At 42.6% G+C, this 27,483-nt stretch overlaps 1 protein-coding gene and 1 long non-coding RNA gene across 2 annotated transcripts in view; one reads left to right on the forward strand and one right to left on the reverse strand.

Moving 5' to 3' along the window:
- Nucleotides 1–19,088, reverse strand: part of LOC114484622 (uncharacterized) — a 46,298-nt gene extending 27,210 nt beyond the window's left edge. The window contains exons 1-2 of the long non-coding RNA XR_003677740.2: nucleotides 18,701–19,088; nucleotides 1,849–1,959 (exon numbers count right to left, since the gene is read on the reverse strand). This is a non-coding gene — a long non-coding RNA (uncharacterized lncRNA). The remainder of the gene's footprint in view (nucleotides 1–1,848; nucleotides 1,960–18,700) is intronic.
- Nucleotides 19,089–19,497: 409 nt separating this feature from the next.
- WNT8B (Wnt family member 8B) lies at nucleotides 19,498–26,003 on the forward strand. The gene is made up of 5 exons (XM_055081435.1): nucleotides 19,498–19,511; nucleotides 20,847–21,007; nucleotides 21,836–21,961; nucleotides 22,724–22,866; nucleotides 23,076–26,003. Exons 1-5 carry the CDS (start codon nucleotides 19,498–19,500, stop codon nucleotides 23,619–23,621), a joined length of 990 nt encoding a protein of 329 aa, XP_054937410.1. The 3' UTR covers nucleotides 23,622–26,003.
- The last annotated feature ends 1,480 nt before the right edge of the window (nucleotides 26,004–27,483 follow it).

A 27,483-nucleotide genomic window follows, 5' to 3' on the forward strand; every position in this document is an offset into this window, starting at 1 on the left:
TGGGACAATTGGTTTAATGCTGCTCTATATTGGGTAGTGCTAATTCTCTCTGGGACTATGAATAAAATCCCTTTTTCCTGGGCTCCATTTATTCTTTTCTTTTTTTATCCAACTGATATGATCAAATTCTCTTAATCTGCTGGCTGATTTTATTATTATTATAAATCAGGACATTTGCAAAGGATTTTATTTGCTCACATTTGGGTGAAATGGTGTTTTGGCTAAAAGAGTCCAAAGATTCCACCAGAACTTTGCCATCTGCTCATCCTTAAAGACTTAGTTCAGGTAGTCCCTCCTCCAGGAAGTCTTCCCAGGTTAAATTAGCTACCTCTGTTCTCTGCTCCCCTTTTTCACATTTTGTAGTTTAAAAGTAGAAAGTTGCCTTTACTGAAGTTCTTACTGCTATATAGCTATAGACTCCTGAGAAAGGGTAACTTATGATTAGCTTTCGCTTCGCCCCATATCCTGGGACACAATCTATACTCAGGAATAATAATATTGTGAACCAACATTTAGTGAGCGTTCACTATGTAACTTGGCCAAAGACACACAGCTTGTCAGTAGTGAGACAGGAATTTGACTCTACACCACTTGCTACTCTGAGCCACTAAACTATCCTGTGTCAGACAAGACTCTGGTTTGTTTCCTCTGCCCATGATTTGTAGCTCAGTAGCCAGAATACTGGACCATGCTCCTTCATTCTGTGGCCGGATTTCTTTCTCTGTCTGGCACTCCAATTCTTCTGGGAATTTTTAATGATATTAACAGTTTAGTCTGACAAAGATGCAGAAGTCTGGCATTGAGAAACAAAAGCTTGTACCTGGCTAGTATTTTTATTTTTTAATGTATTTCTTCTGTTAGCTTATTTAAATTGTCTCTTACATTTATTTACCCATAGAATTTATTTTTATTTCACTCCTTTCATCCCACAAAAAACTATCTGCAGTCTCTTTGATTTGGATTAGATGTGTGAAGTACTGGCTTTTGCCCTAAACCTCAAATTACTTGTTCTTTTCAACATAGTGGGTTTGTGTTTGTTTGGAGATCAGTTCAAAAACTTCTGTACTATCTGTACTGTCTCTGATGTTAAAAGTTTATGTATAGCATGAGGAAGCTAGCTCTGACTATATTTTCCTAAGAAAAAAGACCTATATTTGCAGCATCTGTTAGGATTTCCAGGAGTTCAAGAATTATTGTGGGTGTCCTCCATCTCATCATTTTAAATTTCATTTCATTTCATAACAGGTTTTAAATAAACACTTGGAATCTTTAGAGCTCTTTCGCCTTTTGATTATCAAAGTAACTAGCCAATGGTAAAAACAAATTTCCCAATATCCCTAATTCAAGCACATGATGGGGAGATGTGTAGAATAAATGTATAGTGTTGATCTTCCAAAAAAAAAAAAAAAAACCCCAAACAGAAAAAAAACCTCTTTCCTATTTCCATCAGAAAGGCAGAGGAGAATTCATAGGGCTTAGAGAGAAAGGTCAGTACAATTTTTCTTAGGATAAACCCCCATTTTTCAGAAAGCAGATTTTTCTTCCTAGGTAAAAGATCATGCTGGGTTAACAGCTGGGGGAACTCTGAGCTTGGTTTACATAAATAACGTTTCCCACTGCCTCCCATTTGAAATATACCATATACTCGGAGGGCCTCTTGAAAGAAACTACCATCCACTTTGGACAGACTCTCTAGCCTCATTATAAGCCAAACTTTTATGGTTTGTTTTTCTCAATCTTTATTGTTGGCTCTTGTTATTGATCATATCATTTCACTGTATGCTTCTAAGGTCAGAGTTTTCTCCAGGCCAAGAGAAATCAGACCATAGGGGTATCATTTAAACTTACCTTTATCTGACCAGTTCAAACTCACTCTTCTTAATAGGATGTTTTCCCAACTTCAGCATCCTGCAGTACCAGCACGGTACGAGGCTATGTGCCAGTAGTCTCAAGAAGACCCTGTAAGTGAGCCAATAGTTCAATCTTTCTATGCAACTCCATAGATGAAATTCTTATGTTTACTAGGTGAAGCTTAAACCATCCTGCATGAGGAAAAATTCCCCTTCATTCAAGACTGTAATTCTCTCTTGCTACCATAAATCACAGTCCTTTTGCTTTACTCAGGCTCTCCATATCCGACTTTGAAGGTTCCTTTCCATACTACCCAAGATAATAAATAGTGATAGTGAACCATTTTATCGTGTCTGGCATTTCTTCATGTTAATCCAAGGCATCTGGTAGAGCCTAGACTGCATAGATGATTGGTTCTGTTTGGATTATTCACTCTGTTGTTGAATTTTATATTATGAACATTTTCACTTTCTTACAAAGATAGCGAGAACAGCATATATAATGAACCCCCATAGCTCAGCTTCAACAGTTATCAACTGCAAGCTCCTCTTGCTTCATCTATACTTTCTTGTAACATTGTCAACTGCATATATTTCTCTTTTTTTAAATCTTCCAAATACTACCATGGTTCAAAATAGGAAAAAGAATGATAGGAAAAGGAATCTTGTGTCTGAGAGATCTTGAGCCAGTAATTAGAGTGAATCTTGGGGAACATCATACAGATAGATATGACTGCCCTTGGGGGAAAAATCAAGAATACAAATGAGTAAAAAGAGAAAATTTATTCAAAAAAATTGGATTTATTTCTATTTGAGCTGTGGCTGGTTAGCAAAGGCAACAGAAATTGATAACTGGGTCAGATTGAGGAAAGAAAATTTTACCATCCATTTGGATTTTGTTCCATTAAGCAATGAAAATGGTACCAAATTGCCAACGCCTGTCAATTTTCCTGCCTTGAACTGGTCACCTAGTTGTGTTGTAGGATAATTTTTATAGTTACCATGCATACCTCCCTTCCTGATCCTGATATAAACTGATTGACTGATCCATCAATGCAACTGAGAACATGAATATTCTCTAAAGTCTGCACTACAGGGACCAACGTTACAAGATCATAAAACAAAACAAAATTCTGTGCCTTCATAACAATCCTGGAAGAGGTTCCTGCAATCCCAGGCTTTCTGGGAACGGTGGTTTGAGCTGTACCTTAGCAGCTTTCGCTTAGAGACCACAGAATGGAGAATGAGCACAGCTCATTCCCAGCTACAGGCCTCATTTACATGCTGAATGCTGAAGTGCTTTTTTGTAGCTCAGTGTTTCTCAGCAGAGTTTGCTACAATACATAAAGAAGGAAGGAAATGAGGACAAGGAAAGAGAGCCTATCACTCTATAAAATAACCTGAAATACAAATGACTTTTCAGTTTCAAGGGAAAAGATTATCCCTTGAAAATCTGTGATTTGCTTGGGAAGGAACCTGAGATTGTTTTGCAGAGACCCATGATACAGAGTTGTCTGTGGGCTATTATATTATGTTTGCCAGTACTTACTTGGCAAGGGCTAGATCTGAGATAATGTGGGATTTTAATATAAATATTAAGGACAGCTGCTAAAACTGAGGCATCTGTTTAACTTTTCTTTCTTCCTTCCTTCCTTCCTCTTTCTTTCTTTCCCTTTCTTTCTTTCTTTCTTTCCTCCTTGCCAAGTGGTTTACAAGACTTTTCTTTCCCTAATATTTTAGGGCACTGCATTATAATATAGAAAATTCACATTTATATAAAACAGTTTGAGAATTATTTATAGGGCTGAATTCCCCTTGAAGAAAGAGAGGGAGTTTAAATCCGTGAAATAGATATGGGGATATGGCCAAAACTACACATTTGTTAATTTTTCCTTTTATACATATCTTGAAAAAAACCTTCACTTGGCCCCAATCTTCACTGCAATCATTTCTTTCTCTCTTTCCTTTCATATCCGTACTCCTTCAATGAATCTATACTAGCTACTTTCATTTCATAACTGTTTACTCACTATAATCTGGCCTCTGTTCTATTTAATCTACTGAAATACAAATTTTTAAGTAGGAGGAAACTTGCCTTTGAAATTCTGAATCCTTCTCTTCCCTTCAAGACTTCAGCTCTCTTGTGCCTTCTACTTCCTAATCCCTCCCCATAACTAAACAGGAAAGAGCCTGATTTCAATTATTTCTACTTTACAGTGGATAAGAATTAGTCATGCTGGTCACTCTTAGAAAAAGCTGAACTTTAAACTTAACTCTAATTGTACAGTGAATTATTTCTAGCTTAAATATCCTCAGGTATTGTCAGCAAATGTAGTGAAAGTGTTTGGACCAATGAGATATTATGCTCACCTTCTATGTACGTAATTGTGTGTGTACGTACGTTTCTGTGTGTGTGCTGGTGCGTGTGTGCCCTGTGGGACTGATGTTATAGAGGCTAGAGTCACAATGAAGTTTGCCCAGAAAGAGCTGTCTCTGGGCTTTCCCTGGCCCAGTGCATCTCATGAGCTCTATGAGGTGAAAAACCTGGCCTTCAGACATTCATTCTAAGAGAAAGTTGTTTCACTGGGGCATCTTCTAGCAGCTCCCCTACTCTGGACCCTCCCCTTAACCTTTCCCCTGTACGCTCTCTGTGCCAAATCATCAGATGGAGATCTGTATCTACATTCATTTACAACCACTTCTTCTTTTCCCTGGGCCATCACCCAAAGTTATGATAAACCGATGGTCTCTCCTGAAGTAGGCCAACTAGAGCTTCCTGACCCAAAGACTTTCTATGGACCTCAAAGGGCAGGGAGAGACCAAACCTGTTATTCAAGGACTTGTGGGGAAAGTGAAAGGAGGCCGAAGAAAGGAGGCGATGAGAGGGCATTGAGATGAAAGTCCTTGGCATTGAGAGGAAAACACCAAATTCTGGAGAGTTATATTTAGAACCTTTGCTTTTTAAAAACATGTGTGCAGAAGGGAAAAAGGGAATCCTAACTTAAATCAAAGCCATATCAACCACTGGGATTCAAATGTATCTGGGCACACTTGGGAAACTAGTGAGGCTGGCCTGCAAGGCTTTCTGCGTGAGACTGAGTTCTTTCCTGGGAGGGAACTCATACTGAGGGGAGAGGGAATCATGCGCACAAACCTAGCCCAGTAACAAGGTCCTGGTCATGCAAAGGGAGAAGCAAGTCTGCAGATAGCATAGTGCTGGGTGCTCCTGGTCCTGTGCCATGGAGCTATACAGAACCAGGCATGTGTCCTCACCAGGGCGGCTGCACCACTCACGGTACAAGGTGATGTGCTACAGACTGCCTCATGGGCTACCCTAGTTTGGAGAAAGCCCGCAAATAGGGAGAAATGGGTACAACTAATTGGATAATGGCTGCAACCGCTTGTCCACAATGAGACATAGCTAACAGAGAATGGGAACTTGTAATTTTCTAGAACTTCCTAAGTGGGTAAAATAAAGTAAATTTCTTCAAATGGTATCAGGTGAAGAGGGCTTTAAAAATTTGAGTGTATGGATCTATGGATAACAAATGTTAGGTAAGAAAAGACAAACAAACAAACAAACAAAAGAAACTTGGAGACTTTCCAAGAGCTAAAAGAGAAGCTGTGGCATTTGTATTTGGGTTGATCTAAAGTCCCTCCCCTCCTGTCCCAGATCCCTGGGAAAATTTTTTGCTGGTGATCAGGTTGATTATGGAATAGACAATTCAGGAGGCCATACAGCCCACAAGAAAAGATATATAATGTTGAAAGGTGTGGGTGTTTGTGCCCTAGATCAAAGAATTTTGAATTGTGGTTAGATTATGGCCAGATTACAGCCACTGAGGTGCTGCAAGTTTAGAAGGTCCCTAGAGCAGAGAAGCAATGGGGAAATGACAGAAAGTCCACAGGGCTCTGCTTTAGCGGTTACCCACAACCTCAAAACTACTAATGCATCTGTATGTGTGCATGGCTGCTTAACAAGTGTTGAAACAATACTTAGTAATGAAGAGGATAGCAAGGACTTAAACTCACGTTAAAAGGAAGGGGAAGGAACTTGTTAATGTTGATATTAGAGAAGTCGTGGCAAAAGGTAGTAAAGACAAGCTAAAGGACACAATTTGGCCAACCAGCCCAGATGGGAGGAGTATCAGCAGAGGTTACTTTAAGTGAAACATTACTGTGAGAGCTCAGGATGACTGATGGAAAAAGAGAAAGAGAGAGAGAGATCTGATTGCTCTCTCAAATTATTACTGTTGGTAAATTAACTTGGGAGAAGAATGAAATAGCATTAGAAGCTTGTAGGAAAAAGCATAGGCCAAAACATGAGTTAAAGACTCACTTCAAGGTTGATGACAAGAGTGTGGAGGTCGTCTAAGAATATAAAATCATAGTCATGGCATTAAAGACTTCCATGAGTGAAAGTAGTTAGCTTGTTTCCTAGAGGACAGAGGGCCCCTAGATAAAGATTCAGAATCCCTGTGGGCATATTCCATTCCCCCCAGATATTTTAGCCTTGGAATGCGGAAGGTGGGCATAAACAGGGCAGTTGTAATCACCAGGAAAACACCAATACCAAAAAAAAACTGCAGGGAAGGAATGAGATCCACGGTTTTAACACTCAGTGCAATCAGAGACTCAGCACCTCAAGGGAGTGACCAGTGAGAGCTTTGGGAACTGCCGAAACCAGAAGGTGCTCCATCCAGACACAATAGAAGAGAATGTCCACCTATTTGTTACTGTTGCAGTTGGAGCAGCCGTTTTCCAGAAGATTGAGGCAATAATTTGAGTCTCCCAGGCGCTCAAATTATACCTAGGTATCAGATGCTTGTAGGCACCTCCCTGTCCTCCCACTGACCAGTGCTTCTCAAAGCGAACTCTCAGGATCAACTGAGAACCATCTCGGGAACATGCACATGCAGATTCCGACCCACTCCCCCATCACCACCGCCCAACAAGAGTCTCTGAAGCTGGGGGCCTTCATGTTTAATAATCCCCAGAGGATTCTCATGCACCCTACAAATAATACATCTGGATTGTTTTTCAATGCCTGTAATGAAGTCCATTCTCCAAATCTCTGGCACTCCAGATTATGTATACACGTATGTATGTTACATTCTTATTTTTACATAATTATAGATTTGCAGAAGCTTGCAAAGAAACGTGCAGAGAAGTCCTATGCATCCTTTCCCCAGCCTCCCCCAGTGTTAACATGTTACAACTGTAGTACAATATCCATAAAACTCATTCAGACTTCACCAGTTTTACATACTCTAAGTCTGCACTTCACTGTCCTAGACTAATGGAACACCTCTAAAAGAATGCCAAAGCAAGACAGATGGTAGGAGACAGGAGGTAGGGAAAGAATCCAGTCCTGTTCAGGCCAGGCACTATGGCCACCTGACAATTAAAGGGGGTTGGTGGAGTGTGGTTGTTGCTTACACCCTCCTCCACTGGGGAGATGCTGACACCAAAGTAACCCTCTTCAGGCATCTGGGGACAGGGGCAGGGTTAGAGCTTCAATCAGAGTCTTACTGAGAAATTATCCTGCTTATCTGGCCAGACCCTAGTCTCCATGTGTTTGCTTTTGAGCCATTGGAAACTGTCAGCTTCCAAGGTAATAAAGAGTCTTCCCTAAAATCAGAAAGTTCACTGGTGCTTATTCTTCAGAGTCATTATAGGAGTGGAAGAGGTCCAGAGTGGGTGAATCAATAATGGCCAGGGTGTCAAGACTAAGCACACTGCTCTTGGGTGGGCAAAGGCACTTTTTGCATGAGGTCCCTGAAAGCCGATCCCAAGAAAGGTATGAACAGAACACTACAGAGTCTCTAGTTAATACTTTTTAAAATTGCTCATTTCCTTGCAAGGATGGCACCCTTTGAAAGGGCCACCTTTTGAAGGGGCTCCAGGCTGGGTCCACCACTTGGATTCAGCATATATAGGCAGATCAGGAAGATTGGTAAGGCTCAGGCCCCAGAGGTTTATCTAAATGAGTGACTATGGAGTCTTCCCAGGAGAGGATTCTCCCTAAAGGAAGGGAATTGAGAAGATCCAGCTATAAAGCTTGTCACTGGAATTTGTTAGCAAGCCCCTCAGTTTCAGTTCAATGAAGGAGGTTGGAGGGTGACTAGAAGTCTCTTTCCCAGGGGTTGTTATAAGCAAAAACAAAAGAACTATTTTGCTAAAACCCTGTAAGAACTTGTACACAAATGGCAGTTTTGATACCCAAGTGGAAAAGTAAAACTCTAAAAGGGGTTAAAAGACATTTGCTCCTACATTAACAAAAAATAGACTTTTTAAAGGAGAAGTTTTGGGTTTATAGAAAACTAGAGCAGAAAGTACAGAGTTCCCATATATGCCCTCCCCTTCTCCCCTGCACAGATTCCCCCCATTATTAACATCTTGCATTAGTGTGGTACATTTGTTTGTCCCTACTTTTTTATGCGTTGAACCCAATGTGAGCAGCAACAGTGCCCCCCAAATGTGCCCAGGGGATGTGGTGGTAGATAAAGCCGAGCCCGGCAGATATGGGTGCCTGGTAGGCATGAAGCAGAAGGAAGAGCTGGAGCAATGGAATAATAGAAAAGCAGCAGAGACAATGTGATAGTTAACTGAGCTTTTTATGACTGTGTGCAAAACATCCCTGAGACCTCCAGGAAATACTTAGCAAGAACTTTTTGGGATCAGGAGTCCTGGATTAGTATGTGGGAATAAGAGCAAGAGAAATACGGGTTACAGAAAAGCACAGCAGTAAGGGAGTACAAGCTCCAGAACCAGACTGACTAGGTTCCAACCCTGTCTTTACCATTTAACTAGCTGTGTGACGCTGGCTAACCACTCTATATTTGTTTCTGTGTCTGTAAAATGGAAGACATACTAGTTTCTACCTCATATAATTGTTGAAATAATTATGTGAGCTTAAAACATGTAAAGCAGTAAAAATAATATTTTGTTCACAGAATAAACACTCAATAAGTAGTCCATACCTACCTCATGGGGTTGATATAAAAATTGAAAACTATGTTACAGGTAAAGCACTCAGAGAGTTCCTTACATACTCGATAAACGTTAACTATTATTTGTGTGATAGAAATTAAATTTTATATGTTATCAGTATATACACTGGAAAACTAACCAAAGGAGAGGAAACAATTATAAAATTTTTATTTGGCAGTGTAAAAGCAAAACTAACTACAGTTATTTATGTAAATTGCTTACTACTTATGCCTAATTACTATGAAGCACAATAACAATTATATATAGCATTAAGCGTGTCAGATTGACTTTGCTAAAAGTTTTGATTATAACATCAACCTCTGTATACATCTGCTCAGTGTTCATTGTCTGTTGCTCTTGTGGAATAATCTTCTGCGAATGTAGCATGCTCATCTGCTCACAATGCTAGAAAATTAGTGGGAACACAGGCTTGCCACAAACTTCTTTCTCATAGTCCCCCAAATCCTTTTTCAGTCTCTTTAATCCTAGAATTTTCTGTTGATTCTGATGACCCTCCGATTATTTTTTCAAAACCCTTTGATTTGCTTTTATAGAGTACTTGCTATGTTCAAGGAACTATATTAGAAGCTGGAAGGGATACAATGATAATTAAGGCAGGCTCCACTTAGAGTTGATTATAAGGGAATAAAGGAAAACCTTTATGTGAGGCAGAAAAAAGATGCTGTGAGTCTTCAAAAATTCTTGCTGTGGCTTTTGAGCTAGATACTAATTTAAGAATAAGTAAGGTGTTTAAATAACATATTTATTGAGATATAATTCATATATTATAAAATTTACCCTCTTAAAGTGTACAAATCAATGGGTTTTAGTATATTCACAAATTTGTGCAACCCTCACCACAATCAATTTTAGAACATTTTCATCACCCTAAAAAGAAACCCCTTATCCATAAGCAGTCACGTCCCATTCTTCCATCCCTCAGTCCCTGGCAACTGCTAATCTACTTGCAGTTTCTATGGAGTTGCTTGTTCTGGACACTTTGTATAAATGGAATCATATAATTTATGGCCTTTTGTGTCTGGTTCCTTTCACTTGGAATGATATTTTCAAGGTTCATCCATGTTGTAGAATTTGTCAGTATTTCATTACTTTTTACAGCTGAATAATATTTCATTGTATGAATAGACCACAATTTATTCATCCGTTCATCATTTGATAGACATTTGGGTTGTTTTTACTTTTTGGCTATCATGAATAATGCTGCTATGAACACTCATGTAGAAGTTTTTTTGGACACATGTTTTTAATTCTCTTGAGTAAATACCTAGGAGTGGAATTGCTGGGTCATATGGTAACTCCTTGTTTAACCTTTTGAGGAATTGCCAGACTATTCTCCAAGTAGCTGCACCATTTTTTAATCCTACCAGCAATGTATGAAGGTTCTGATTTCTCCACATCCTTGACAACACTTGTTATAGTCTTTTTAATTTTAGTTTAGTGGGTGAGAATTCTTGTTGTGTTTTTCATTTGTATTTCCATGATGACTAACAATGTTGAGCATCTTATCATGTACTTAGTGGCCATTTGTATATCTTCTTTGGAGAAATGTATATCCAGATCCTTTGTCTGTTTTCAAATTGGGTTATTTGCCTTTTTACTCTTTAGTTGTAAGTGCTCTTTATATGTTCTGGATACAAGTGTCTAACCAGATATATGACTTGTAAACATTTTCTCCCATTCTGTGGGTTGTTGTTTTACTTTCCTGACTGTGTCTTTTGAAGCACAGAAGTTTTAAATTTTGATTCAGTCCAATTTATCTGTTTTCTTTGGTTATGTGTACTTTTGGTATATCTAAAAAACCATTGCCTGACTCCAGGTCATGAAAAATTACACCTGTATTTTCTTCTAAGAGTTTTATAGTTTTAGCTCTTACATTTAGGTCTATGATCCATTTTTAGTTAATTTTTATATGGTGTGAGGTAGAGATCCAACCTCATTCTTTTGTATGTGGATATCCAGTTGTCTCAGAACTATTGGTTGAAAATACTAAGAATAAGTAAGATTTAACAGAACAGCATGAGCAAAGGTATAGAGGCATGAATGCATGGACTTCCACGAACAGCAACTGGTTCAGCTTGACTAGAGGATTGGACAAGTAGGGATATTTAATGGGAAATGAGGTTGGAAAGGTATGTAGGGTCAGATTATGGAGGGCCTTGAGTGTCCAGAGTTGGAGAACTACAAAAGATTCTTGAGTAGGATGACATCGGAATCAGGCTTTCAGAAGATTGATCTAGCTGCAGACTCTACACTGAATTGAATGGGATAAAAAATGTTATGTAGAGAAGTCTATTAGTGGAGCTACTACAGTGGTCTAGGTCGGAGGCCACAACTAAGGCTGCAACAATGAGAGTCGCCGAGATAGCGAGAAAGAAAAGAGGGAACTGGTATGTGAAAAATATTATAAAGGTAAAATACACACAGGTCGTAATAACTGATTGGATGTTGAGAATGGATTGAGAGAGACTGGGAAAAAAAAACTAGTAAAGTCAGGAGAAGTGGCTAGTTTGGCAGGGAAGATGAGTTAACTTTTAAACATACTCTCCTCTGTTGTTTACTGACCATTTTTATTTCTTTTGGGATTTGTGTTGTTTGTGTCCTTTATTTTTTTTTAAGTTCTGTGTTTGTTTTGTTCTTATTAATATGTAAGAGCTCTTCATGTGTCATATATTGTAAGCATTTCCCCCAGTCTGTCATTTGTCCTATACAAGTATTATCTCATCTGACCCTCTCAACAACCCTCTGAGGTTATCACACCATCCCCACATTAGTTATGGTTGAGGTGACTGAGCACAGACTAGTTTCTCCCCAGGGTCACATAGCTAGTAGTGGCAGAGCTGGGACACCGACCCTCTGGCTCTAGAACTTCCTCTCTCAGGTTTTCTGCCTCATAATAAGGCAAATTTAGTAATAGTTTCCTAGAAAATCATCTGTAGTTTTAAAAATTTTTAAAGAAAATAGAAGGATATATTGAAATCTTTTTTAAAAAAAATAAATTTATTTATTTTTGGCTGCATTGGGTCTTCACTGCTGCGCGCGGGCTTTCTCTAGTTGCGGCGAGCGGGAGCTACTCTTCGTTACAGTGCACGGGCTTCTCATTGGCGGTGGCTTCTCTTGTTGTGGAGCATGGGCTCTAGGCACGCAGGCTTCAGTAGTTGTGGCATGCAGGCTCAGTAGTTGTGGCTTGCAGGCTCTAGAGCGCAGGCTCAGTAGTTGTGGCGCACGGGCTTAGTTGCTCTGTGGCACGTGGGATCTTCCCGGACCAGGGCTCGAACCTGTGTCCCCTGCACTGGCAGGCAGATTCTTAACCACTGCACCACCAGGGAAGTCCCTTGAAACCTTTTATAGTATTTTCTTTGCATGAATCAACTTAATTGTATGTGCTTGTGTTTCCCTTTTTCTTGGTGACTTTAGCTAGAGATTTGCTGTTTTATTATCTTTCAAAGACAGCTCTATAAAACTACTGTTTTTCTGTCTTCTAATTCTTTAACTTTTGCTTTTATCTTTTTGATTACGTTACCTATTTTTCTTAGGTTCACTTTGCTGATTTCAAAAGAACACACAGTAAATTTTTTTTTAATTCTTAAAAAAAAAGGAGAGTTTTTCTCTCAATATAACAGTGATTTTCAACCAGCATGAGAGTGGGGAGGGAGGCTAATTATAATCTCCAGGAAGACTTTTTCACAGATAATCTACTATTTTCTTGTCTCTTGCACCAATTGCCCACCCCACCCCAACCTTTGAGGATTATACTGTTATTTAGAGTGCTTTCTAATAGCTGTGTGTTTCCCTTGTAAGAAAAAACTCAAGTTTTAACCATATCCCATAAGTGTTCATATGATATTATCATTGTTAAATTTTGGAATAGGCATTGGAGTTATTTGAAAAGTATGTGTTTTAATATCAAATAGTTAAAATTAAAAAGAAATAAACATACTGTCCTCACAATTTGATACATTCCCAGGAGAGAAGTCTAGCATTCATTTGGAAATGCAGCTCTGGATCTCAAGATGGAAGTCAGGGTTGGAGGTAAAGATTTGGGAGATATTGCATAATCATGGTGGTAAGACCTTGGGCATGAATGAAGGATTCTCTCCTTTTCCCCATCTCTCTAGATTGCTGTTCTTCTGAGTTTCCTCAGATGATACTTCTTCCTGCTCCCACCCCTAAATGTGAGTTCCTTTGTTCTTTCATTCAACAAATACTTATTAAATGCTTACTATCCTCAGGCACTGTTCAAGGCACTGATAATACTTGGTGAACAAAACAGACCAAAAGAAAAAAAACCTGCCTTATGAAGCTTACAGTCTAGTGGAAGGAGAATATACAAATAAAGATGTAAAACCTAGTGTTCAGATGATGAAAAGTGCTGTGGAGAAAAATGGAGCAGAGAAAGGGGTGGGGGAAGTTTCAATTTTTAAATATATGATCCAGGAAAACCTCAGGGAGAATGACACATTTGATTAAAAGGCCAGTGCAGGTGAAGCAACAAGCTGTGTGGCTATCTGAGTAAAAAGCATTCCAGGCAGAAAAGACAGCAAGTGCAATGGCCCAGAGGTTGGAGAGTGCCTGGTGTGTTGGAGGAACAACAAGGGGACCAGTGTGGCTGGAGCAGAGTAAGTGAGGGGAGAGTAGTAGGAGATTAGGGCAGAGGCCTAACTGGGTGTCAGAACGTATAGGATCTTATAAACCACAATAAGAATTTGGCTATCACTCTATGTGAGGTAAACAACCACTAGAGGATTTTGAGCAGAGAGTGGCAAAATTTGATTTATATTTTAAATGGATCACTTTTTAAAGGGACCAATCATTTTGAGCATAGATTATGGGAGAATAAGGGTGGAAGCAAGGGGATCAGTTTGCAGGCCTTAATGATAATCTAAGCATGAGATAATGACAGCTTGGACCAGGGTGACAGCAGTGAAGGTATTGGGAACCGGTTAGAGTCTGGATATAATTTGAGCTGGAGCTGGCAGGAGTTGATGACATACTGAATACAGGATGTGAGAGAAAGAAAGGTCAGCGATGACTTCAAGATTTTTGTCCGGCCAATGGAAGAAAGAACTGTCCATTCCTTAGATAGGGAAGACAATGGGAGGAGCAAGTTTGAAATGGTGGCAGCAAAGATCAAGAGTTCAGTTTTGGACGTGTTAAGTTTGTGCTGCCTATTAAAGATTGAAGTGGAGATGTCAAGAATATAGTTGGGGGAATTCCCTGGTGGTCCAGTGGTTAGGACTCCGTGCTTCCACTGCAGGGGGCCCTGGTTCAGTCCCTGCTTAGGGAACTGAGATCCTGCAAGCCGTGTGGTGCAGCATGGCCGAAAAAAAAAAAAAATTAGGACTCAAACCTTAGTTCTTTAAAAAAAAGGAATCTAGTTGGATATGCAAGTCTGGAGTTTAACAAAAGGTCTGAGAAGAGTTGGGAGGGTCCAGAAAGACATAAACCCTTTGACTGACACCCAACCTGGGTAGTGTCATCAGCAATTGTACGTATAGGGAATGGGAAGCTTGCACCTTGGTCTAGTAGTATGCTGCTTGGACCATGCTCTGTAGAGCTGTCTCCATCTTCCACTGTTTGTTAGCATCTTTCCTTTAATCATATTACTGTCCCTAGGTGGCACCCATACAAACACTTAAATTCTTTCCTCTTTTGCTCTCCTCACATTACATGCTCACTATACTTTCTGTAATCCATATTCTATTTTACTCCTCAAAAGGACACCTTGCCATCATCTCATTAATCAAGAACAAGACCCTCCTCCTTTGGTGCTCAGTGCAAGGACATACTGGAGTCTTTTCTTCATACTGGATACAAGTAACCCCTGCCCAGTGGTTCAAATATATCTGCAAATACCTCGGGGGTTAACAACCCAAGTCAACTTACGGGAATATTGTCCAAATAAGGCCTACAGTTGTGTCATATGGCAAGTGCTCAATTACATCTGATTGATTAATCAACTAGGCTATACCAGCATATCATACAAATCTTTACATACTGTAGGATCTTCGAGGAAAGAAGAATCTTCTAGCATCTCTGCTCATCACTCTCTGTGACTTCAACTCAGTGTCCTCTCAAAGGAAGTCTCTTGACCCAGGCTCACCGCTAAGCTTTCTCCTTTGGCTGCCACCCAGTCTTCATTCTGTTGCTTTGTTTTCTTTCCTGATACTGTCTGTCTGTTTTGTGGAATGGGAACTAGCCTCTGTCTGGCCTGGTAATGTACAAAAGTCTTCAAAAGTTATCCCTCACATAAAGATTGCCCTTCTGAGACACAGCAAGCTCAGGCTTCTTTATCTGAGGCACAGGAACTGGCTGACTTGTCTGACACTAGTCTTTAAGGATCAGAAATTTATCTCCAAACCCATAATTTAATGGCTTTGGCAATTATGAGTTCATTCACATCATTTTGAATTTATTTTTATGCTTTGCTGGTACTACTGCCCCCAAGAGAGTACTGCTTCTTTTTATTTACTGCTTCTTTAATTTTGCTTGCCAAGCATTAAAAAGTAGGCCTTGGTTTTGCTAGACTCTGTAGTTTTTTATGATTTTCTAAAATTCTGTTACATTTCTTTCTGAACCTTTTCCATCTTCTCTCATATGGCAGCATCTCAGCTTATTGATACTGTTTGTCAAAAACTACCCGTATTTTAGCTGTTGTGTGTGTTCTGTATGACTCCAGTCAAGCTATTTTGGCCTCTGATGAGAAACTGAACTTTCTTAGCCTTTTTCATTTCCAGCCCACTTTCTGTGATGGCCAGCATCTTACTGGCCTTTGGAAATGCAGGTTACACCAACTTTCATGGAATAATACATAACGATTCCCATGTTACTTTCTCCCATTATAATGGAAAAAGAAAGATAATAGGTAATATATTTGGATTAATTTTCAAATGCCTATACTGAAGTCCATTTGCCAGATCTCTGGCACTCTAGATTATGTATGTATATTTTTAATTTTTGTATAATTATAGATTTGCAGAAGGTTGCAAAGAAACATGCAGGGAAGTCCCACATACCCCTTCCCCAGCCTTCCCCAGTGTTAACATCTTACAGCTATAGTACAATATTCATGAAGCTTATTCAGACTTCAACCAGTTTTACATACACTTATTTGTGTGTGTGTATGTGTATATGTATGTATGTGTATAGCTCGATGCAATTTTGCCACATGTATAGCTTTGCAAAACCATACCACAATCAAGACACTTTACCATAACCACAAGACTGTCTGGTGTTATCACTTTATAGTGGTATCCATCCCCTATCCTTAACCCCTGGTAACCATTAATCTAGTCTTTAGCTCCATAATTACATATTTATCCATTGCTACATAAATGAAATCATGCAGTATGTATCCTTTTGAGATTGGCTTTGATCACTCAGTTTAATTTCCTTGAGGTTCATCCAAGTTTTTGTGTGTATCAACAGTTGATACCTTTTTGTTGCTGAGTAGCACTCCATGGTATGGATGTACCACAATATTTTTAACCAGTCACCCTTTGAAGGACATCTGGGTAGTTTCCAATTTTTGGTTATTCTGAATAAAGTTGCTATGAGCATCTGAATACAAGTTCCTGAGTAAAAATAAGTCTTCATTTCTCTGGGATAAATGCCCAACAGTGGAACTGCTAAGTAGTGTGGCAAGTCCATTTTTAGTTTTGAAAGGAACAGCCAAACTATTTTCCAGAGTCAGATTATTTATTTTTGGAATTTAATTGTGACTCAATCCCTAGAAAGTTATTCCACTGTTTACCTCTTTCTGATTAGAGAACTATTCTTCTCAGAGTCCTGTGGAGTCAGATGGACCTGGATGCAGATCTTGCTTCAATCACTAATTAGCTGGGTGAGCTTGAACAATATATTTAACTTTTTTGAGTCTCAGATTCCCTATTTGACAACTAGGGATAACAATGCCCAGGATAGTAAGGATTTAACAACATCAACATGTAAAATACTGAGAGTAGAGTGTCTGGTAGACAGTAGCAAGTTAATGCTAGCTCTCTTCCTACTCCATGGCAAAATAACGATCAAACATTACTCCCAACATTTTTGGTATTTGAAATTTTAAAAATTCAAGCAAAGCATAATACTAGCTCCTTTTGTACATGTTCTTTTTTTTTTTTTATCTAAATTAAGTAGATTCCTTATGCAAAATTTTTCCTTGGAAAAACCATTTTCCCTTTCTTCCTCTCAATTACAGACTTGCTTTATTGTGCTTCACAGATTTTGTATTTTTTACAAATTGAAGATTTATGACAACCCTGGATTGAGCAAATCTATTGGTGCCATTTTTCCAACTGCAGTTGCTCACTTAGTGTTGCTGTGTTACATTTTGGTAATTCTTGCAATATTTCAAACTTTTTCATTACTTTCATATTTGTCATGGTGATCTTTGATGTGGGAATTCCCTAGCGGTCCAGTGATTAGGACTCATCACTTTCAATGCCATGGGCCTGGGTTCAATCCCTGGTCGGGGACCTAACATCCTGCAAGCTGTGCAGCGCAGCCAAAAAAAAAAAACATTGATGTTACTATTGTAATTATTTGGAGGCACCACAAACAATGCCCATATAAGATGGCAAAATTAATCAAAAAATGTGTGGGTTCTGACTGCTCCACCCATCAGCCATTCCCATCTCTCTCCCTCTCCTTGGGCCTCCCTATTCTCTGAGACACAACAATACTGGAATTAGGCCAATTAATAACCCCACCATGATCTCTAAGCATTCAAATGAAAACAAGAGTCACTTACTTTCAATCAAAAGCAAGAAATTATTAAGCTTAGTGAGGAAAGCATGTCGAAAGCCAAGACAGGCCAGAAGCTAGCTCTCTTCCCCAAACAGTTAGCTGCATTATGAATGCAAAGGAAAAGTTCTTGAAGGAAATTTAAAGTGCTACTCCAGCGAACACAAGAATGATAAGTGAAACAGCCTTATTGCTGATACGGAGAAAGTTTTAGTGGTCTGGATAGAAGATCAAACCAACCACAACGTTCCCTTAAGCCAAAGCCTAACCCAGAGCAAGGCCCTAACTCTCTTTAATTCTATGAAGCCTGAGAGAGGTGAGAAAGCTGCAGAAGAAAAGTTTGAAGCTAGCAGAGGTTGGTTCATGAGGCTTAAGGAAAGAAGCCATCTCCATAACATAAAAATGCAAAGGGAAACAGCAAATGCTGATATAAAAGCTGCAGCAAGTTATCCAGATTCCTGATCTAGCCAAGATAATTAATGAAGGAGGCGAAACTAGACAACAGATTTTCAATGTAGATGAAACAGCCTTCTACTGGAAGAAGATGACATCTAGGACTTTCATACCTAGAGAGAAGTCAATGCCTGGCTTCAAAGCTTCAAAGGATGGGCTGACTGTCTTTTAGGGACTAAGTCAGCTAATGACTTTAGATTGGAGCAAATGTTCATTTACCATTTTGAAAATCCTAGGGCCCTTAAGAATTATGCTAAATCTCCTCTGCCTGTGCTCTATAAATGGAATAACAAAGCCCGTATGACAGCACATCTGTTTACAACATGGTTTACTGAATATTTTAAGCCCACTGTTGAGACCTACTGCTCAGGGAAAAAAAAAAGATTCCTTTCAAAATATGACTGCTCATTGACAATGCACCTGGTTACCTGAGAGCTCCGATGGAGATGTACAGTGAGATTAATGTTGTTTTCATGTCTGCTAACACAACATCCATTCTGTAGCCCATAAATCAAGGAGTAATTTTCACTTTCAAGTCTTATTATTTAAGAAATACATCTTATAAGGCTATAGTTGCCATAGATAGATTCCTCTGATGGATCTGTGCAAAGTTAATTGAGAACCTTCCGAAAAGGACTCACCATTCTAGATAATTAAGAACATTCATGATTCATGGGAAGAGGTCAAAATATCAACATTAACAGTGGTTTGGAAGAAGTTGATTCCAGTCTTCATGGATGACTTTGTAGAGTTCAAGACTTCAGTGGAGGAAGTAACTGCAGGTGTGGTGGAAAGAGCAAGAGAACTAGCATTAGAAGCGGAGCCTGAAGATGTGACTGAATTGCTGCAATCTCAGGATAAAACTTGAATGGATGAGAAGTTGCTTCTTTTTTTTTTTTTTTTGCGGTACGCGGGCCTCTCACTGTTGTGGCCTCTCCCATTGCAGAGCACAGGCTCCGGACGCGCAGGCTCAGCGGCCACGGCTCACGGGCCCAGCCGCTCTGCGGCACGTGGGATCCTCCCGGACCGGGGCACGAACCCGTGTTCACTGCATCGGCAGGCGGACTCTCAACCACTGCACCACCAGGGAAGCCCGAGAAGTTGCTTCTTATGGATGAGCAAAGAAAGTGGTTTCTTGCGATGAAATCTACCCATAGTAAAGAGGCTGTAAATATTGTTGATATGACAACAAAGGACCTAGACTATTACATAAATTAGTTGATAAAGCAGTGGCACTGTTTGAGAGGATCGGCTGCAATTTTGAAGGAAGTTCTACGGTGGGCAAAATACTATCAAACAGCATTGCCTACTACAGAGGAATCATTCATGAAAGGAAGAGCCAATCAATTCAGCAAAATTTGCTCTTAGTTTAAGAAATCGCCACAGCCACCCCAACCTTCAGCAACCACCTCCCTGGTCAGTCAGCAGCATAACATCGATGCAAAAGCCTCTGTCAGCAAAGGGATTACGACTCGCTGAAGGCTCAGGTGATGATTAGCACTTTTAATAATAAAGTATTTTTTAATTAAGGCACTTACATTGTATTTTTTTAGACATGATGCTATTGCATACTTAACAGACTACAGTATAGTGTAAACATAACTTTTATATGCACTGGGAAACCAAAACGTTCACGTGACTGGCTTTATTGTGATATTCACTTTACTGCAATGGTCTGAAACCAAACCAGTAATATCTCTGAGGTGTGCCTGCATATTTGCTGAAGTAATTCTCACAACTCTTGGCAGCAGAAATGAATTGGTGTATCTCTATTATGTTCTGTGGTTTCTCTCTCTTCCAGGTCAGTGAACAATTTCCTGATGACTGGTCCAAAGGTAAGAAAAAAAATTCCTTTGATTTATTTGGATTTCACTCAGCTTCTTGACTGAAGACTACACATGTCAATATCTTTTATTATGCTGTATATATTATAGGCAGAAAAACTGTGGCACAGAAAGGGTTAGGGACACACCCCAAACCGCACAGCAAACTAGTGTCAGAGCCAGGACAAGAACTCAGGAATATTGACTCTGAATTTATGGCCAGAATTTCCAGAGCCAGAAAAGTTTTCTTTCGCAGTGTCAGGCTACAGTCACCCATCCTTCTCAGCGCAGGGTGGGAAGCTGTCTTCCATCTTTAAAGTGCTGGCATTGTACTACATGATCTCTAAGGACATTTCCAGCTTACAAAATGTTCTCTTCTAAGCTAGTAGTAGGATGAAAACAGATGAAAATTCATGAATTATGTAATTGAGGCTCATTTTGGAGTGACAGAATAGTATAATGAATAGAGGCAGTGAGGTCTAGAGTCCAATGAAACTGATTTTCATTCCTACTTCAAACATTTGCTAGTGCTGGCACCTTGGGCAAACTGTTTTACATCACCTCTCTGAGCCTTAGGTTTCTACCTAAGTTTATTTGTGATGTTATTTGTGATGTTAAAAGCATATTTAGGGCTTCCCTGGTGGTGCAGTGGTTGAGAATCCGCCTGCCGATGCAGGGGACACGGGTTCGTGCCCCGGTCCGGGAAGATCCCACATGCCGTGGAGCGGCTAGGCCTGTGAGCCTGCGCGTCCGGAGCCTGTGCTCCACAATGGGAGAGGCCACAGCAGTGAGAGGCCCGCATACCGCAAAAAACAAAAACAAAAACAAAAACAAAACAAAAAAAAAAGCATATTTAAAGTGCTTACTCTGTCATTATTTTGGAGGGATGGGAGTGCACAGGAAAAGAGGTGCTTGGCCACTTTAGGGCAAATGCCTCCCAAGTTCAGTTGCTGTGAGTCTGAAGTTTGACCCCTGTGTCCCTGCAGGCTTACTTGATCTACTCCAGCAGCGTGGCAGCTGGTGCCCAGAGTGGTATTGAAGAATGCAAATACCAGTTTGCCTGGGACCGCTGGAACTGCCCTGAGAGAGCCCTGCAGCTGTCCAGCCATGGCGGCCTTCGCAGTGGTAAGGAAAGCCTCGGCCACAGCTCCCTGGACCCCCTGGCCACAGGTTAGAGCCCCACTCTCCAGGGATGGCCCCCTGCCTCCTCTACACCCTTGTTCCTCAGCTGGTCTCTGCTCTCAGGTCATCTCCCTCTCCAGGATCTTCTCTGTTCCTTCTCCAGCTCCTCTTTCCTCCCTATAGAGCTTTTTTCTTTCTTCCCCAACACCCTCACTGCTCAACAAATGGACCTTGCCTCACCCCCAATCCTATACCACCCTCAGTCTCCCGGCTGGCTAAAGGCTTCCTCAAAATATAAATAAGGTAGGTAGGGGCCGTAAATCTTCATGCCTCTTAGCCCCTTCCTTCAGCAGGCTTAGCAGAGAGGTACAGAGCAAGTGGGAACTGACCTGGAGCCCGGATTCCCATGGAGAAGATAAAAAGCGGCCATGCAAGGAAATGAAAGAGCTGCCAATCAGTGGTTCTTTTCAGGACTAGCTAGCACCTGCCTCTCAGACTTCAATGTTCCAGGAGGAAGTGGGGATGGGTTCTTTACAACCTGACCTTCAGATTCTCCCCCATTTCTTTCTTGGGCTCTTTCCCACCTAAACCTCACCCATATCAACAATAATCTAGCCACTCAGTGATAAAATGTGTGACCTGAAAAGATGGGAAGGAAGAAGAGCAGGGCTGAGACCAGGGCTGGAGCAGACCCTGGAAGAGAGTAAGGTACCTTATAAAGGTGGGGAAATAGAATGGAGCAGGAAGAGGAGGGTATAATGATGGTATTAAAGGTACGTCTTTGGGCTGTAACTCCTCCCTCTAACTCACTCAATTTTTGGTTCCTGTCAGCTAATCGGGAGACAGCATTTGTACATGCCATCAGTTCTGCCGGGGTTATGTACACTCTGACTAGAAACTGCAGCCTTGGGGACTTTGACAACTGTGGCTGCGATGACTCCCGCAACGGGCAGCTGGGTGAGTAGTGATCTGGAGGGTGGGTAGGGCAGCCCAATGAAGTTCACTTAAGTAATGAAAAGCTTGGTGGGTACTTGGTGGGGTGAAGAAGAGTTGTATTCTTCTAAATCTGAGGAAAATCAGGGCGAACCAGTTTGAGCCCAAACCCTACAGTGACAAACCAGGCTAAATGTAGCTGGGGACACTTCTCTGACTGGGTGGTTTCCTTAATTTAAACACAATAATGATAAAGGAAGAACCCTGCCTTCAGAATCATTCCTATTACTGTCTCAAACACAGGGGGAACGCCCTTCCATGCTGCCTATCCCTGTCTCCTTTCCACTGTTTACCTCCACTATCCTTTCCAACCCTCTGCCCTGCAGCTCAACTGCCAACTGCTGTTCCATATTATCTCAATTGCCCTTCTCTCTGCCCCTCAATGCTGTGCTTTCCTCACCTTTTTTGCACCATCATGTCCCTTCCAGACGTCAGTCGCTGGCGGAGGTCTGCACTCTGCCCAAAGGCCAGAAACATAGTAACGGGGTGAGCAGGCACCTGCCTCACTTGGCAGCTACTTATGTCCTGGAGTCCTGGGCACGGGATTGGCTGAAGCTGGAAGTAGGAGCACAAAGGTGGCAAAAACAAATCTAGGGTGAAACTAATTTGGAGACAGGGCACTCGCCCCACCTGAACCCTTCCCCACCTCAGATCCCCCAAACCCGCTTAGAACCAGCAGCCCAGGAGGCTCCGGGCCGTCCTTTCTTCCCACTGCCTTTTTTCCAGGGGGCCAAGGCTGGCTGTGGGGAGGCTGCAGCGACAACGTGGGCTTCGGAGAGGCAATATCCAAGCAGTTCGTCGATGCCCTGGAGACAGGACAGGATGCTCGGGCAGCCATGAACCTGCACAACAACGAGGCTGGCCGCAAGGTGAGTCCTGCAGCCCCTGGGGTCAGGCAGCTGGCTCCATCCACTACCAGCCCTAGGTGCGGACGGCTCTTCAATTCATTCACCAGATTGGGGAAACGCGGCATCGAGGCGGCTGGCCACGTAGACTGGCTAGAATCCTCGCAACCCGCCAGAGGGTGACACTCCAGTCGCTTAATCCCTGGCCCGCTCACTCCGAGCTCTCTTCCCAGGCGGTGAAGGGCACCATGAAACGCACGTGTAAGTGCCACGGCGTGTCTGGCAGCTGCACCACGCAGACCTGCTGGCTGCAGCTGCCTGAGTTCCGAGAGGTGGGCGCGCACCTGAAAGAGAAGTACCACGCAGCTCTCAAGGTGGACCTGCTGCAGGGTGCTGGCAACAGCGCGGCGGGCCGCGGCGCCATCGCAGACACCTTTCGCTCCATCTCCACGAGGGAGCTGGTGCACCTGGAGGACTCCCCAGACTACTGCCTGGAGAACAAAACGCTAGGACTGCTGGGCACCGAAGGCAGAGAGTGCCTGCGGCGCGGCCGGGCCCTGGGCCGCTGGGAGCGCCGAAGCTGCCGTCGGCTCTGCGGGGACTGTGGGCTGGCGGTGGAGGAGCGCCGCGCCGAGACCGTGTCCAGCTGCAACTGCAAGTTCCACTGGTGCTGCGCGGTCCGCTGCGAGCAGTGCCGCCGCCGGGTCACCAAGTACTTCTGCAGTCGCGCGGACCGGCCGCGGGGGGGCGCGGCGCACAAACCCGGGAGAAAACCCTAAGGGTCCCCTTCCCCACTCTCCTTTCCCAATTTGTCCTTGGCTTCTTTTAGAGACCCCTGTAGTAGAGGAATCTAGGGAATAGGGACCCCACACTACCAAGGCCAGGGATCCCGAGAGGGAGAGAGACGCTGCAATCTCTCCTGTGCTTGCCACTTTCCAACCTGTTTCCACAATTCCTCTGCTCTCTCCTCGCGCTGTCTGCATCGTCTGCTCACCACACTTAGGTCTGAGAACCCTCTGTTCTGAGACTCTGAGCTATTGATCTTCCTTGGAGTAGGAAGAGACTAGGCGTTCCTCCTCCCGGTCCCAGCTGCCCTAACGCCTGGCCTAGCCTGTGGAGAGCTTAGGAACTGGAAGAACCCTTCCGAGATAGGCAGGGCCCAGGGAAAACACGGCTTTTTTCTTTTACCTTTTTTCTTCCCCCTGCCCCCATCCCCACCCCCTCAATTTTCTGCTGCCAGCTCTCTGCCATAGCCACATCTTCCTTCTGCAGAGGCCCTCCTGTGCTTCTGATTATAGACTCCCCAGGAATCTCTGCTTTCTCTTCCCGTTTTCCTTCCTTCCTTCCCTGAAGGGATACTGAGGAAACTGACCCAGGAAAAAGCATGTCTTTGGAGGTTGGTTCCTAGAGGCAGGGGTTGAAGATGGAGGAAATGGGAACCCTAGAATGCTGACTTGCTGAAAACCAAGGGTGCCACTCATCCTTGTGATACCATGTCTCTAAAGGACTTTGCCAGTGGGGCAATGACCTTCCTAGACAATCACCCAAGGTGCTCCAGACACATACCCACAACATCTAGGAATGATGTAAGGGCAGACTGCCAGTCATCTCCTACCCTTTAAAGTAACCTCCTCCCTGCTCCTAACCTATAGCCTCCTAGCAACCAACTTTACCTCTTCTCTTTCCCCAAAGGATCTTATTCCCCTGAGCCAAGACTGAGATGAATAAAGCTAATCTCCCATTCAGACCCTGGTTTGCACCTCTGAAGACAGGTCATGAGGAAGGAGAAGCTGGGACCCTTCCTTTTCACTAACCTGGTTCTCAAACAGGCAGGATTCAGGCATTGGATACTTTCCTTCAATACATAAACTTCCTGCAATGAAACCGTTAATAGGAAGTTCAGCACCATGAACCTTAATTTATTGCAGTCACTGTGACATGTGCCTTTTTTTCAGGTATTGAACTTATTCTTGGGGATATGGGGAAGAACGTGTATAAGATATAACCTCTAGGTCCTCTCCTCCCTCCCACCTTGTCAGGATACTATCCTCCTGTGAGCCTCACTTCCCTGATGGCCTAAGTAGTTATCCTGGCCTGACAGAGGTTAATCTGCCAAGGATTAGTAAATCATCCCCATAAATCTTCCACTAATACATTCACTCAGTAGCTAAGACCTTGCTGCTGGTTGTGCTTGAGTCTTCTGGTTCTCTTCTCAGAAAGCAGCAGTACAACAGGGACTTGGTGAAATAGGGCTCTGGGAAGGGAAGAACTAATCCCTGACAGACCCTCTGCAGCCCAAGGAGATTTCCAGTCGTCTCCCTTCCCCTAGGCTGGTCCTGGGTCATAGGCACCAGGTAGCCCCGCAGCCCTTCCGGAGCAGAACTGGTCAAATGCTAGACAACTTCATCTCACCTCTTGTAGAGGAGGAGAAAGCACAGAGGAGGAGTGGCTCCAAGTGGGTGAAATGGGTGGAGGCTCTAAAGGCCGACCAGTGACAGTGGAAAGGCTCCCATATTCCAAATTGACACAATGGCCAGGTCAGACCTCAAATCCCTGGCCTCATCCCTACACACCTTCTTGTCCCACTAACACTTCCTGAGGAGAGAGGTTCCCCTTCCCTCCTTACAGGGGTCATGCTTCCCTTCAGGGTCTCCTAGTGCTTCATTTCCAGTTCCATCAGCAAAAGGCCTTTTGCTCCTTCCCTCAGTTTTGATCTGGGCCTCTTGAATCTCCCAACTCGCCCTTCATCCCTAATCAAGCAGCAGCATGTACTAACTTGGCTGTCTCACTTGGCAGAATTACTTGATAGTGTACAGTAAGAAAATCTGGCAAGGCAGCTAGAAAATATAAAAGTACAATGTTGTAAAGGAAAGCTACATTCTCCAGGAGGTCTCTCAGCATACAAGTAGGAGAACTATTGTGCTCCACATTTGATAACTCCAGGTCAGTACTTGAAACATGTCATGCTGCCAGAAAGTTCCTTCATACGTTATTGTTTCGTATTCCCAAATGGATATGATTGATACCACATTCATTTGCATCTATAAAGAAAACAATACTGAGCTACCTTAGATCTGGCTTGCTTTTTTTCCCCCTCTTGCGTTATCTATTCATTCATTTATTCATTCAACGAACACCAGAGTGGAAATACAGTAGTGAACAACACACTGACCTCCTGCATTCATGGAGTGTAGGTTCTCTCTTATAATCAATCACCAGTGCTGTGTTCCCCTTTATAAATGTGGACAACCAAACCGGTTGCTTGGGAAGACACCTTCGAGGTCAGCTAGTGAAATCTTCTGTTTTACAGATTTAAACTGATGCTGAGAAAGGCGTGTGGCTTGTTCCACCATAGTAAGGTACCGTGGGGTGAGTCCTGGAACCCAGGCCCCTTCCCTCCTCTTCTGTGCTCTTAAGGAGTCCATCTGTCTCAGCCAGGGGACAGAAGCAGAGGGAGGTCCTGAGAAGTGACAAGGACGCTGGGTGGAGGGGACAAAACACTGTCTCCTTCCTGTCCCTAGCCTGTGAGCCTACACACAGGCAGGGCTTTCTTTTCTTGAAAAGAATCGCAGCCTCAACTGGCCTTAGCAGCAGGTTAGGGCAAAGACAGAGACAGGGTCGTGGCTCAGCGCTGGCGTTGCTGGTGGTGGTGGGAGGGAAGGGCAGGCCAGGGCACTCGCCTATTGTGGGTCTGGATTGGATGCTTCCACTCATTCATTTCCTTTTAATTAACCCGCATTCCTGGAGGAGAAATATTTATGTTGGCTCCCATAGAGGCAATCCGCAGACTGGAAAGAAGGGGGAAGAAAGCCTGCCTTAGCAAAACAATATCTCTAAAGAGCTCAAGAAGAGAAAATAAGAGAACAAAATGCCATTAAAATAGCCTTCTACCCCCACTGGAGTCAATGAAAACTTCATTTCACATGCTAATCCCCCACTCCGCCCCCTTCTCTTCTCATAACACCTTTCCCGAAAAGTGTTTGGGAAAAGTCTTCGCAGTCAGTACACAGCTCCCCGCAGCTCAGACTTCTCCTTGTGTTAGTTCAGGGCCCCAAGTGAGGCTCTCGCTCCAGCAGCGGCTTTTTTCTCCCCACCTTTAATTTAAACAAAGACTTCAGAGTTCATCAACCTCCCACTGAAATTCACAGCTGCTGAACAAACTAATCCCCTCTCCCGGCCTTTCTTCCCTTCAATGGGCTCTTGGCTTCAAAGACACTTTGGGAAAGGACTTTGCTGGGGCTCACACTGCTTCATCAATAGAAGTTAGTGCAAGTATTATCTGAAGAGCAAGTGGCTTTACAAACAAATACTCCCTAACAATCCTTTCCTCCCAAACACACACATCTAGCCTGCAGACATGATGCGATCTACAACAGGATTAGAGATCGTACCCCTGGCTTCACACCCAGCCCCTTTTGTGTAGCTGAGCTCAGCCCTGAAGTGGTGTGGGGAAAACCCTGGAGCTGAATGTCAGGCACGGATGGAGACACACACACACATATACACACACACAGCAGAGTGACCATAAACGCTGCAAGGAGAGCCTAATTCAGTGCCACCTCCTTTCTTCAACTCTCCTGACTTCCTATCTGTCCCCAAGCCTCTCCCCTGTCTTATTAGGATATAGGGAACAAGAACAAA

This window comes from Physeter macrocephalus, chromosome 20 (genome assembly GCF_002837175.3).
Source record: "Physeter macrocephalus isolate SW-GA chromosome 20, ASM283717v5, whole genome shotgun sequence".
NCBI classification, from domain to species: domain Eukaryota; kingdom Metazoa; phylum Chordata; class Mammalia; order Artiodactyla; family Physeteridae; genus Physeter; species Physeter macrocephalus.